The sequence below is a fragment of the Physeter macrocephalus genome, chromosome 11 (assembly GCF_002837175.3).
Source record: "Physeter macrocephalus isolate SW-GA chromosome 11, ASM283717v5, whole genome shotgun sequence".
NCBI lineage: Eukaryota > Metazoa > Chordata > Mammalia > Artiodactyla > Physeteridae > Physeter > Physeter macrocephalus.
In genome coordinates, this window is record NC_041224.1 from 40753682 (window position 1) to 40767491 (window position 13810).

The window sequence follows — 13810 nt, forward strand, 5'->3', positions numbered from 1 at the left end:
TTTTTTTTTTAACGTGAACCATTTTTAAAGTCTTTATTGAATCTGTTACAATATTGCTTCAGTTTTATGTTTTGGTTTCTTGGCCGCGAGGCATGTGGGACCTTAGTTCCCCGACCAGGGGTCGAACCCACACCCCCTACATTGGAAGGCAAAGTCTTAACCACTGGACTGCCAGGAAGTCCCATGAGTTTGTGTTTTCAAAGATGGTTCTGCTTATAGAGTGGACAAGGCACTCTAGAGAGGAGACAAAACTCAGGAGGCTCCTGGAGTGGTCCTAGTGAGGAATGATGGATGATGTCTTGGACTCCACTGGTAACAGTGGGAAATTGACAAGAACGGATGGAAGTGAGAGGAAAGGGAGAGTTTAGGATGTTGTCAATGTGATCTGGAACACTGGGGACGGATCAGATTTGGTGGAGATCATGAGTTTGACTTTGGACATTTTTAAAACCATTGATTTGTGTTGTCTGTGACACAGAAAGGTTAGTAATGGTTTTACCCCTGGGGGTAGAGTCTAAGGAACTGTGCTTTTAACTAGTGCCTCTCGTGATCTGGCCCACTGCCTTATCTGCAGGGTAAACCCATGAAATGAGCGTCACTGTGCTCTTAAGGTACACTGTGAGTACAAGAAACAGATTTGGGTAGCAATTAAGAGCACAAGCTGTGAAATTAGACTATCTCAATTTGAATTCTGGCCCTTGTAACTCTGAGGCCTAGGGGAGTTGTCCCAACTGTAAGATAGAAAATGAACGACATCGACCTCATAGGTGACTGTGAAGTGATCCACATAAAGCACTTAGCAGAGTGCCTGGTACGGTACACTCTAAACAAATCTTCCTGGTTGAGTTATTAAATCCAAATGACTGTGCGTTTTAAAACAAGCCAAAACCTGGTACCGATGAGATAAGAAGAGTGACTACACACACCTCGAGGGACAGTCCCGGTGTTACAGGGCTGGAACCCAGCCATCGGCTTCTGGAGGTGCTCACAGAAGGCCTCACTCACTTCCTGCCCGTTGGCCATTACGCACTGGGGTCTCTGAACTCGGGCTCCCAAGTGGCCGCAAGTGGCAGAACAATGTGTCCAGCTACCAAGCTCCCAGAAAGTCTCTGTGGAAAGAAAATGAATGTCATGACAGATGAGAAATGATGAGGGGCTGGAGACAACCCTGCCAAAGACCACCACCAGCTGTTTTCTGGTTAGCTGCCTGTCTGGTGCTCTGAGTAGCACACTGAGAATAAGCCATCATACAGTGCAAGGGGAGTCCTTTAAATCTCCGTTTCCCTCAACTAGCTTATTGTAATAACTGGTGGGAATGACAGCCAGAATGGGGCCCTTGGACCACAGCCTGGGAGAGGGGCTACTGCAGACCAGCTGGATCTGCCAGAAAAATCCCAGAGAGAAGCCAGAGGTATCACCTGTGCAGTGCGCTGGCTCCTCAGGACTCTCCAAGCAGAGCCAACAGGACAAGCGTGGAGGGTCTCTCAGGGGATGCCCTAATGGGTTCTATTTCTCCAAAGTGGATCAGGCCGAGAAATGAAAGATGTTTAGCAGGGAGCAGGGATTAAGCAGAAATGTTAATGTTGCATTTTAATTCCATTCTTACTTTTCCATTAATTCTGAATCTAAACTTCAGATTAGTCCTGAAACTGCATACATAATTTGTCCTGGAGACATCTAGAAAGGTGAAAATGGGAGTTTCCTTTAGAAACGTTGAAGCTGACCCCCTCCAATAATTATAGCGGTTTTTTCTTTAATCCCCATTCTAAGCAGCCTTTCCCTTCCCTTTTGACACATGGTAAAAAGATGAGGAAGGACACGATGATGACACATTTGTGTATGATCACAGAAAATGCCAGTTTTTTTGTAATAATCAGAAATAATTGATAGCTACCAGCTGTGTCCAGAGGCTCCCTCACAGAGGGACTGATTTCTTTAACTTGTTTTCCCAGTTTTCCTTTTGATTTTGCAATTTTTGTCCTAAGTTGCATATGGTATCATTTGCAAAGGAGAAGAGAATATATTTTTAGTTGCCCCCCCCAGGATTAGAGTTTATTTAAAACAAATTTTAAAAACAGCTAAGTTTATTGAGAATTTTCCAGGTGATAGGTATTGAGTTAAACACTTTAACATCAATTTTCCATTTAATCCTTATGGCCATGTTGTGAATTAGATTAGTTTTACTTGCAGAGGTGGACACTTAAAAAAGCTAAGTGACTTTCCCAAGGTCCTTCAACTGGATTGGAACCCAGTGTTTCTGTCTCCAAATCTAACTCTTTCTAGTCTGTCACATTTCACAAAGACACCTTGATGATTCAAGGCAGGACACACGTGCATTTCTTTAAAAAAAATATGTATTTCTTTACTGAGGTATAATTCATATACAATAAAATGCTCAGATATCACGCATGTGGTTTTATGAGTTTTCACAATTGTACGCACTTATGTAACCGTGATCCAAACCAAGGTATATAACATTTCATCACCCCTATAATTTCCTCCTGCCTCTTTTTTAATCAATTTCCCCCACCTCAGGCAACTACGTCTTCATTTCTGTTAATATACCTCAGTACTATCTGTTCTTGGACTTCATACGACACGTACTCTTGTGTGTTTGGTTTTTTTTGCTTAACATAATGTTTTTTAGATATACCCATAGTGTCCTGTATATCAGTCATTCATTCTTTTATTTTTATTGCTGAATAATATTTCATTGTATGAATACACCCACAAAGTTACACCTTATTCTTATAAACATTTCTGATTTTCTTAATTCTATCTCTCTCCCTTGGCCTCCTAAAGAGTTTTGCAAGCTTGAAATACCTAGATCAGGTTCTTGCGACCAAGTAGTGATATGTGTGGAAAAAAATATTTGTGAAAGAAGACAAATGAAAGAATTGATTGCATAGTTCTTAGCAAATCTTCCCTCTATTAATATTTACCAAGTTAGCAATTGTTTTGCAACTAGAAAACCAATGTCTGCATTACCACCAATAATGATGCAGATTTGGGATATGACCTCTGTGGGCTTCCTCAGGAGTGAATTTTTTTTTTTTTTTTTTTTTTTTTTTTTGGTACGGTGGCCTCTCCTGTTGCGGAGCACGGTCTCCGGACTCGCAGGCTCAGCGGCCATGGCTCACGGGCCCAGCCGCTCCGCGGCATGTGGGATCCTCCCAGACTTGGGCACGAACCCTCGTCCCCTGCATCGGCAGGCGGACTCTCAACCACTGCGCCACCAGGGAAGCCCAGGAGTGAATTTTTTTAAAAAACGCTCAATATCGAAGATAAAAGTTGAATCCCCGAAGGTTGAGGGGGAAGGGAAAAGCTGGCTGGATGCCTAGGAATAATTTTACTTATTGCAAAGTGCAAAACATGGAGGGTCTTTTAACTAAGTCCTTTTCTTAGCACATGCCTTACCACCTGCAAATCCCCCCAAAAAACCCAAATCCCAGACCTGAAGGTAAGGGTTCTCTTGTTGGCCCATTACTGTTGGTTCCAGTGTTGGATGCCTGGAGCATATGCTGTTTATGGTCCTTGGGAAATAGAAGTTTACTGCCTGACTGTCTTTGTACTGAGACAAAAAAAAAAGGAACACTTGTTTACCAATTAGAAGTTATCTAATTCTTGTTCCAGCTTGGGTGTTCTGAAAGACGACAACTCCTGGGAAATAATTCTTTGCAATAGAATGCTCTGTCCCAGGACACTCAGGCTCCCACAGATCTGGGAGCTATGTGTGGGGCTGGGTGTGCGGAGTGCCACGGGGGCTTAGTTAGAGTTATTAACTATGCTAACATGTAGCATCTCTGCATGTTTTCAGGTTTTATAGCCTAACTAACAAGGTAGGAAAAAATATATTCACCAGAATTCCAAAAGGGACTGGAGGAAGCAGCTGGGGCTTAGAGGGCTCTTCCCCTGCAGACAGCTTTGGGAACAGAAGGGTGATGTCTCATAGGGGACCTCACATGGTGAGGAGTGCATGAGTGTAAGAGCAGAAGGATGGTGGAGGAATGCTGTGTATTGTGTGATGTAAGACATTCTTGATTCCTCAGTCATGTGACCAAAGTCACGAGCTGCCTGATTGGAGAGACTTCTGAGAGAAGAGGCATGCAGGGCAGAACTGAGACACCCACACAGACTCATGAGTGGAGAGGGGGAGAGGCAAGGAATAAGGCTGGGACTTCTCAGGGAGCTTGGGGAAGGCACTCGAGAATCAGACAGGTTAAGCTACCCCATTTGTTGACAATATTCCATATTAAGATCCTAGAGGACCACAGAGGCTCTTTGGGAAGGGCCACATGGAGGTACACCAGTGCCTTTCTGATCACTGAGAGTCAGGGAGGGCAGTATGGAGAACACTGAACGAGATGACTATATATTTGGGCTCTAGTAAAGCTTTCTTTTTTTTTAAGAAGTTTATTTATTTATTCATTTATTTTTGGCTGTGTTGGGTCTTCGTTGCTGTGCATGGGCTTTCTCTACTTGTGGCAAGTGGGGCTACTCTTGGTTGTGGTGCGCGGGCTTCTCATGGCGATGGCCTCTCTTTTTGCGAAGCACGGGCTCTAGGCACGCAGGCTTCAGTAGTTGTGGCATGTGGGCTTAATAGTTGTGGCTCACGGGCTTAGTTGCTCTGTGGCATGCAGGATCTTCCCGGACCAGAGATCGAACCCATGTCCCCTGCATTGGCAGGTGGATTCTTAACCACTGCGCCACCAGGGAAGTCCTCTAGTACAAACTTTCAATGAGTAACACGTTTCCTCATTTATACAACGGGATAAAAGATTACTGCCCCCAACACTGTGCTATTGTAAATATCTAAAGAGTTCATGAACATCAAAGTGCTTTGTGCATGACACCTATTCCAACTCCCCATGTATTTATGTCTCTGGGCTCCTCTAACTGCCAACAAGAAAAGCCATGGAGAAAGCTCTTTCCATCATCCTCTTAGTTTGGCAGTGGATTCTATAATCTCATACCAGTTCTGCCAGTGACTCAGTTTTATTCGTTTATGAAACATTTAATACTTACACCTGTGTTAGGTGCTGGAGATACAAAGGACAATAATAAATGATCCCTAATGTCAGTCTAACTGACTTCTGTGATTAACTCTCAATCACCTCCAAACTCTGGGGGGGAAAGAGGAGTATTATTTATTGAGTCCTCAAACCCCTGCAAGTTAAAGCTCATTCTGGTGACAAGACTTCCATGAGCTCCAGATCGTATCCCTGACAGACAGCAGCAGCAGAAGTCAGCTTCTCACCCTGTGCCGGGGGCTCACTGCAATGACCTTCCCCAAATTACAATACTGACCCCACTACAAGGTGTCTTAAGACTCAATTGATTAGTATTTGTTGAGCACCTACTGTGTGCCTCCTATTCTATTATATTCTTAGGACTGCAAAAGAAACATTAGATATGGTCTGTACCATCAAGGGACCCACAATTTAGCTGAGGAGACATAAATGAAAGAAGAAACAACTGGAGACCAATGTGTGTTAGGACTTAGGGACCAAGGGGTGAGACCACAGAAAGGAGAGGTCCAAAAAAATCAGAGAAGGATTCACACAGAAAATAGGAATCAGTTGGCCCTACAGGATGGGAGGTATTGGGGCAACATGATAAAGGCAGTGAGTAGTATGAGTGCAATGAGCACTTTTTCTGGGTAAGCAATATGAATGGAAGCCACACTTCCAGGGAAGCAGCATGGGGTGTGTGTGTGGAGGGGGTTTGGAACACAGGGCAGGAAACCATGTTGCCTAGAACAGAGTTTAGTGCTAGCTTACAATGGAAGTCAGGGAAAAGAATTAAGCAGATGTAAAGGCAGAATATGAAGGATCTTGATTCTGGGCAGAGAGTTTATATCCCAATGTAGGTTCTTAGGCAGAGAAGGAGCAGCAAGAAAGTCACAACCTTCTAAGAGAAGAACTGCTAAGACAGAGTATTAGATTTAGTGCTCGTTTGTAAGTGGGCAGTGGCAGCAATAGTTAAAACCATTTAATGTCCACTTGTTTACTCCTCGACCCCAGAATCAACCAAACCAGGTCCTACTTTGTACATATTATAGCACTTGAAGGAAACAAGAATTTGACGCTTACCCAGCAAGTGGAGGATGGATGTTGCCATCGCCTTTCCAAGAGCATTGGTGGCTGTACAGACATAGGTTCCTTCACTTTCAAGGGAAACATTCTGCAACAACAGGGATCCATTGAAAAGCAGGGAAATATTGTCACTCAGAGATCCTCCTTTCTTCAACCAAGTTACATTAGGTTGAGGGACACCTTTGGAAGAAAAACAAATATGACAAAGGCAAATTCCTTTAAGAATAGGGCCACAGGACTATATGCAAATACCATTTAGCATTTTGACCACAAGTCAGGAAATGGGTTTAATCACATATAATAGGAAAAACGGCTATTTCTATTTCTATAGCTCCTCTATGGCAGGTGGGGGATGCTGCTGAAGCAAAGGGCTTTGGTCTACTGAGCACCGGGTTGGTTTATGTATATAAGTCAAGGAATAGGAGCCAAAGAGGGTGGGCTTGCTCTGTATTGGGAAGGGAGAGAAATTTGAAGTTGAGTGGGGGTAACGGGAGAGTGGTTGGAAAAGAGGAGCTGATTAAGCCGGATGAATGTGGAGGCAGAGACACAGAGAGAAATTCCTAGCAGTGGGTTGTCACAAAGAAGCCTTTTGGAAACAGAAGTATCGAATACGGATGTTTAAGTGGTTCGCTGTGCAAAAGGCAATGCAACGTTCCTCCCTTCAGGTGGAATCAAAAATCTTTAGGGAAGTAGATTTTGTTCATCCATGCTTTTGTGAAAGAGGATAATTTCAGGGAACAAAAAGAAGTGTTGCATTTTAAGTTTGGGTCAACGTAGGGGTGAGCAGACTGTAAGCAACATCTCTGGACACAGAGAGGAGCGTGAGGAATTGAAAGAATTTCTTCCCCCACATCTTGAGAAGTCTGAGCAGTTTGCTGGGCTGTGGGAGGTGAAACTAAGAGGAATCTCCTTTCGTTCTTAAGAGCTGGGGCAGCCTCCGGTGATCCAGCAGGGTTACTGGTTTTGAGGATGTCCTTTCTTCCTGCAGTGCTCTGGCTAGAGAGGCTATGGCAGACATGGCAAGGCTTTCTGACAAGAAAGAGATGTCATCGCTCTAATCATGACATCTACAATGCACCTTACAAGAGGCAAAACACATGCTCCATGAACACTGAGACACTTTCTCACGGTTATTCCCAACTGCTGGGAAGCAGTCATTGTTAGCTCTGTGTTACAGCTGAGGAAGCTAGTCAAGTCAAAACTAGCTCAGAACCTAAATACACAGAGAAGTGCTAATCACAAGTGCATATATATAGTTTTGTAGTTTCTTCTACAAATATAAACACATGGAGAGGTTAAACTTTCCTAAGGTCAACAGCTAGTAAACACTGGATCTGAGATTCACACCCATGCAGCTTACTCCAGAACTTACCTGTAAACCACAATGTAGGTAGGTCTTGTATATTTCTTGATAGATTTATTCCTAGGCATCTTATACTTTTTATGGCCATAGTAAGCAGGCTCTTTTAAAATATATTTTATAGTTGTTTATTCCTGACAATTAGGAAAGCAGTGAACACTCACGTCTTTATCTTGTATCTAATCATCTTACTAAAGTTTATTATTCTGAATAGTTTTCAAATGATTTTGGTTTTTTTAAAGGTAAACAATCACATCACTTATATGTAATGACAATTTTATCTCTTTTTTCCTATATTTATACCTATAATTTCTACTAACTATTGCATTGTATTAGCTAATGTCTCTAGAACAATGCTGAATCATGTTACAGCAGGCAAATTTGTCTTGTTTCCAGCTTTAAAGGGAACATTACTAATGTTTCATCCTTAAGCACGTTGTTTGCTTTTGTTTTCCGTTAGCTGTTGTCAAATCAAAGAAATTTCCTTCTGTTTCTAACTCACGTGGAAATTTCTAAACCTTTGAGCTAATATTTAGTTTAATTGGATTTTTTAAAAATTAAAGTATTTAAAGTTATTAATTTTCCTTTGAGTACAGCTTTGACTATATATCATATTTTGAGATGAAATAAACCATTACCATTATTTCACTCATTCAAAAATGTTTACAAAGTGCTTATTATATGTGAGACTTTATGCTGGTGCTAAGGATATGTGAACTAAGTTTCCTTCAGAAACTTGATTTTAGAAGCCTTAATTTTGTGGTCCTCTAGGATCTTAAGATGGAAGATTGTCAACAAACGGGGTAGGCTTAACCTGTCTGATTCTCGAGTGCCTTCTCCAAGCTCCCTGAGAAGTCCCAGCCTTAATTTTTAAATTTTAATTCCCTCCTTTGGAGGGAAACATGATTGCAATAAAAGGACATGAGGGCTTATGATAAACATAAACACTGGATGCCACTGACACGTAAAAGCTGTATTTAATGCAGACTGGAGAGAGGGGAAAGATTCCCACATGAAGGAACATCTAAGCTAATACTTTAGGACAAGTAGAAACACGTCAGGTGAAGGGGGTGGATGTGGCGGTGAGACTGTTTTAGCCAGAGGGAACAGCGTGCAAAAAGGCACAGACACGAAGGAAAATATAGTGCATTTGGGGAATCATAAATTGTTTTTTTTGTGTGTGTGTGGTACGCGGGCCTCTCACTGTTGTGGCCGCTCCGCGGCATGTGGGATCTTCCCGGACCGGGGCACGAACCCGTGTCCCCTGCATCGGCAGGCGGACTCTCAACCACTGCGCCACCAGGGAAGCCCATAAATTGTTTTTTATGACTGGAGCTTAAAGTACATGGAGTAGGAGTGAGGAGAGATGACTACAGAGGTCAGCAAGTACCCATAAAATGAAAATTTATTATCCACAGTAAGGAGTTTGGTGGCATTTATCCTAAAGGAAATAGGAAATAGTTTCATTCTTTTAAGCAGTGGTTAAAACTATCAGATTGCTGCTTCAGAAACATCGTTCTGGATGTGATGTAAAATGGGGACGAGAGAGGCAAGGGTCAGTAGGACCACTTAGGTGGTTACGAAAGCAATCGAGGTGAGATGCAAAGGGTGCTGAAACAATGGTGGGAGCAAGGGATCTGGAGAGAATAGATTCACTTAGTAAATATTACAGAAGAAAAATCAGTAGGATTTGGTGACTGATGTTCTACACAGGAGTGAAGGAGAAAAAGGATTTAAGGATGACATGCAGATAGAGGGTGGTGCCATTCATTGAAACAGGGAAAACAAGAGAAGGAGCAGACCTGCATGATAAATTCTTAAAAGCATGTTGCAGCCTGAGAGGCAGGCGTCGAATTTTACACATACTCGTAGGAGCCTGCGGGAACACTCCAGGGACGAGGACCGGTGGGCGCCATTGTCATGCTCTCCCTCTGCTGTGCTCCAGAGCTTCAGAATCTCCCAGAAGAGAGCTTTTACACAAGTCTGCCCTGATTTTTGTGGCTGCCACCTGCGGATGCCTCTGGAGGACAGGGGAGCCTGTGTTCCTGGTCCCTTGAGACCGTAATAATTGGTGTCACCCAGAAAAGAGCTCATACTCCTATCTGGCACCCTGATTTTTGTGATTGCTGTCAGGGGACACCTCTGTATCACATGGCTCTGGTGGCCAATGGGGCTTATACTTGTGGGTCCCACAGGATTGTGGCCAATGGAGAAAGAGTTCTTAAACAGGTACCGCCCCCCAGAGCACAGCAAGAGGCCACAGACCTAGGTGCTCCTTCTTTCTGTGAAGGAGGCCTATTAGCTAAGCATCATGACTGCACCCGAGGAGCAGGCTTCTGATTAAACATGCATCTTGGGGCTGACTGTGATCCCTCGAAGAGACTTCTGAGGGTGGGAGCTGTCTTCATGCTCACCCTCTGCCATGCTCCGGGGTGCCAGTGTTTCCTGCAGGCAAGCTTTACGTGCATCCAGTGCCCTGGTTTTTACCTCTGGTATCCTGTTTTTATTTTTATTTTATATTGGAGTATAGTTGATTCACGATGTTTTGATAGTTTCGGGTGTACAGCAAAGTGATTCAGTTATACATACACGTGTATCCTTTTTCAAATTCTTCTCCCATTTAGGTTATTAAAGAATACTGAGCAGAGTTCCCTGTGCTATACAGTAGGTCCTTGTGTGTTGTCCATTTTAAATATAGCAGTGTGCACATGTCAATCCCAAACTCCCCATCTATCCCTCCCCCCAACCACGCTTTCCCCAGGCTAACCATAAGTTCATTCTCTAAGTCTGTGACTCTGTTTCTGTTTTGTAAGTAAGTTCATTTGTATCTGGTACCCTGGTTTTTGTGGCTGCCACCCAAGGGATGCTTCTTGATCTGGTGGGTCTGTTGGCCAGGGTTGGAAAGGGTGGGTGTAGGGTTAGCGGTGGGATGGAGGGGTGGGAGGGTAGGGGGGAGGCGCGGAGGGTGGCGGCTTGCATTCCTGGGTCCCACAGGACTGTGGCAATCAGAGAGGTAGTTCTTGGCAGGCTACCACCGCCAGGGCACCACACAGACAACGGACTGAAACACACCCTCAGTCTTTCTATGAAGGAGGTCTCTGCTTGTCCTGGAGTTTTGGCCTGAGGGGCTGGCTTCAGGTCTGGCTCACATTTAGTGGCCTGTGGAGCTGCTTTCAAGGAACGTAGGCTGTAGAATGTAGCGCCCCTTGGCGCTCTCCCTCCGCCTCGTGCTAGCTCACCACTATCACCCAGAAAAGGAACTTACACACTCATTTGGGGCCCTGCTTTCGGCAGCTGCCACCCAGGGGACCCCTCCAAATCTTCTGACGCTGGTGGGCGTCAGGGGTTACACTTACAGTCCCACAGGACTGTATATATCTACATACTTAAAAGGAAAAACTGATCCTGAGGGTCAAGCTTGCAGTCAGCCTGAATCTAGGTTCTGAGAGCCTCCCGTTTGAGACACTGACAGGTCTTAGCACATCCTCAACTATGAGGAGTTATTAAATACATACAGTAAGTCCCCTACATACAAACCTTCAAGTTGTGAACTTTCAAAGATGCAAACACGCGCTCGCGTGTCCAATCATGTAAGTTCACGTGTCTACAGTACATTGTCACATCGCATGCATCTTCTACAAGTGATTGTGCTTTTGTGTACTTTAGTGTACAGTACTGTATAGAGGGCAGTAGTACAGTATCTTTATTTCAAGCCCAGGATGTCTGGAAGCAAGTGTAAAAGCAGCAGTGATATAGCTGGTACTTTTCAAGGTAATGTACTGTAAGATTAAAAATGTTTTCTTTATTTTTTGTGTTTGTGTTTTATGTATTATTTGTGTGAAAAGTATGACAAACCTATTACAGTTCAGTACTGTAGAGCCAGTTGTCTTAGTTGGGTACCTAGGCTAACTCTGTTGGACTTGCCAACGAATTAAACTTACGAACGCGCTCTTGGAACGGAACTCGTTCATATGCAGGGGACTTAACAACTGTAGTAGGCTGCTTGGACGAGCACAAAGGTTAGAGAGACAACCAGGAGCTGAGGCAGAGCTGAATGACAAGGTTCATCTCCTGCATGAGGCTACTCCTTCAAAACTGGGAAAGGTTGTTGCTTCATCTCTATAGAAGCCAACACAGAGACACAGAGTGGTTGAATGGATGAAAAACCAAGACCCATCCACATGCTGCCTACAAGAGACTCCCTTTAGATGTAAGGATACACACAGACTGAAAGTGAAGGGCTGCAAAAAGATATCCCATGCAACTGGAAGTTAATTTCATGAGGAAAACTGTAAAATCACACAGATGTGGAGACTGAAAAACATGCCACTGAACAACCAATGGATCATCTTGCTTTTCTAGATTTTCTTGGGACATAGCACATACACTACCTAAGATTGACCTTGGTGATAGTGGATGCTCTCGCGTGCTTCTTGAGTGCTAGTTCAATGCCATTTTTACCGCCTAACCTCAGCATTCTGACTCAGAGCTCTAATGAGCAGAAATTCCTCCTGGCCCCATCTAGATAGATCCCAACCAGCATCTCTGCTCCCAGTGCTGACTATACTTGGTATCTCTTTTACAAACTTTATTTTTATTTCAAAGGGTAACATTAGGAAGAGCAAATCAGGTCTCCCTCTTTTCTGCCTACAGACCACAGAAGTAAATCTGCGGTTTCCTGAAAGCCTCAGACCATACTGCTCAAAAATGTCAAGAGTAAAGATGAGAGACTAGGTTAAATTTCTCTTGGGATTCCTTTCAGCTGAAAGATATGTGTGAGATAAATTCATCCGTTCATCCATCCACCCACCTGTCACTTTATATATTTATTCAACTCACTTTTATTATGTACCTCCTATGACCAGCACTCTTCTTGAGCATTATTACTGCATTAATCTCTCACCTCTCCAGTAGATCATGAGCATAGCGCCTGGCAAAGAGTAGACAATTGAATATTTGCTGAATGCATAAATGAGTGAACTAGGGAATGGATCTACTAGAAGAAAATTGTATCCCAAAGATACATCAGCATGACTTCCTGGTTATTCACGCCAGTGTTCTCTTCCAAGTGGCAAAGATAAAATGCTGACTCTATTATTAAAAATCTTCATAAATTCAGACGCTATTATTTTGGAATCTGGTAATTTAGAAAAGGGCGGTATTAGCTGGGAGGAAAATAACCTCCGTAAATATTTTGAGGCGAAAAATGAGAAACATTTCAGAAATCCTTTCAAACACTTAACTAGCCTCTGTATATGTGAATTTAAATTGTTATTTATTAATTAAAGGGATTCCTTTAAGACCTCTGCTAAGTCATTCTCTCTTGAGTAACTGAACATTTTTTAAAGCAACACTAAGTTTGAAAATATTTTACAATTTAATTTAATTTAATTTTATCTCCTGCAACTAGTCCCAATTAAGGGGAGTTTTCTCAAATTATAAAACCTCTTACAGGGAGAGACCCTGAAGCACTTCACATGTATTGGCTTATTCATTATGCCTCTATCATAAGAAGCATGCAAGCAACAGTGCTGTCAATTCTAAATTGAAAAGAGGTGTACTAAAGCCCTTCAGCCAGGTAAAACAAGCAACGTGGGGTCCTCGGGGAAGAGCACTCCAGGCAGGAAGAACAGCTCACACTTCAGCCCTGAAGCAGGGTTCTTACCGTGGGGTCCCTGAACCTCATGTAGGTCCACAGATGGAATTCAGGGGTTTGTGACCTTTCCACTTACTCCAGCTGAGATTTAGTATTTCCATCAACTAGGAACATAAGCAACAAACCAAGGTAGCAGTACCTTGGATGAAAATATCTGGAAATCACAGATATTTTCATATCACATTATAATTCTTACAGATATCTCACAATATCTTTTATACCATCACTACTTCAAAACTATGGTATTTATTGGACGAATGTTAGCTTTTCAATTGAATGCATTAGTAAAAAAACATTATTAGATCGCATACTTGCTTTATTAATATTGTGATATCTGTATTTTGATTATAATTGGTTTTCTTTGTAATATATAGTCTGCATCTGAAAACACTGTTCTGAGAAGCAGTCCCCTAGGCTTCATCAGACTAGACTTCAGGGCATGCTTCTCTTATTTTGGAAAAAGATAAAAGAACACTGGTTGCAGGGATGTGAGCAAGGTCAGAGAAATGGCAGGTCGGGTGGGGGCGCAGATCACAGAGAGCCTTATAGGTCATTGTAAGGCTCTGGTTTTTATTCTAAAGGCTTTGAAGAGTTGTGTGTTCTGACTCTTGATTTTTTTTTTTTTTTTTTTTTTTTTTTTGTGGTACGCGGGCCTCTCACTGCTGTGGCCTCTCCCGTTGCGGAGCACAGGCTCCGGAC

At 43.0% G+C, this 13810-nt stretch overlaps 1 protein-coding gene across 1 annotated transcript in view; it reads right to left on the minus strand.

Moving 5' to 3' along the window:
• The window catches only part of ADAMTSL3 (ADAMTS like 3), a 347006-nt gene continuing 333196 nt past the window's right edge, over positions 1–13810 (minus strand). The window contains 3 exon segments of the mRNA XM_007113354.4: positions 1–942; positions 945–1109; positions 6093–6275. Coding sequence (XP_007113416.3) covers positions 917–942; positions 945–1109; positions 6093–6275 — 374 coding nt within the window. The 3' untranslated portion in view covers positions 1–916.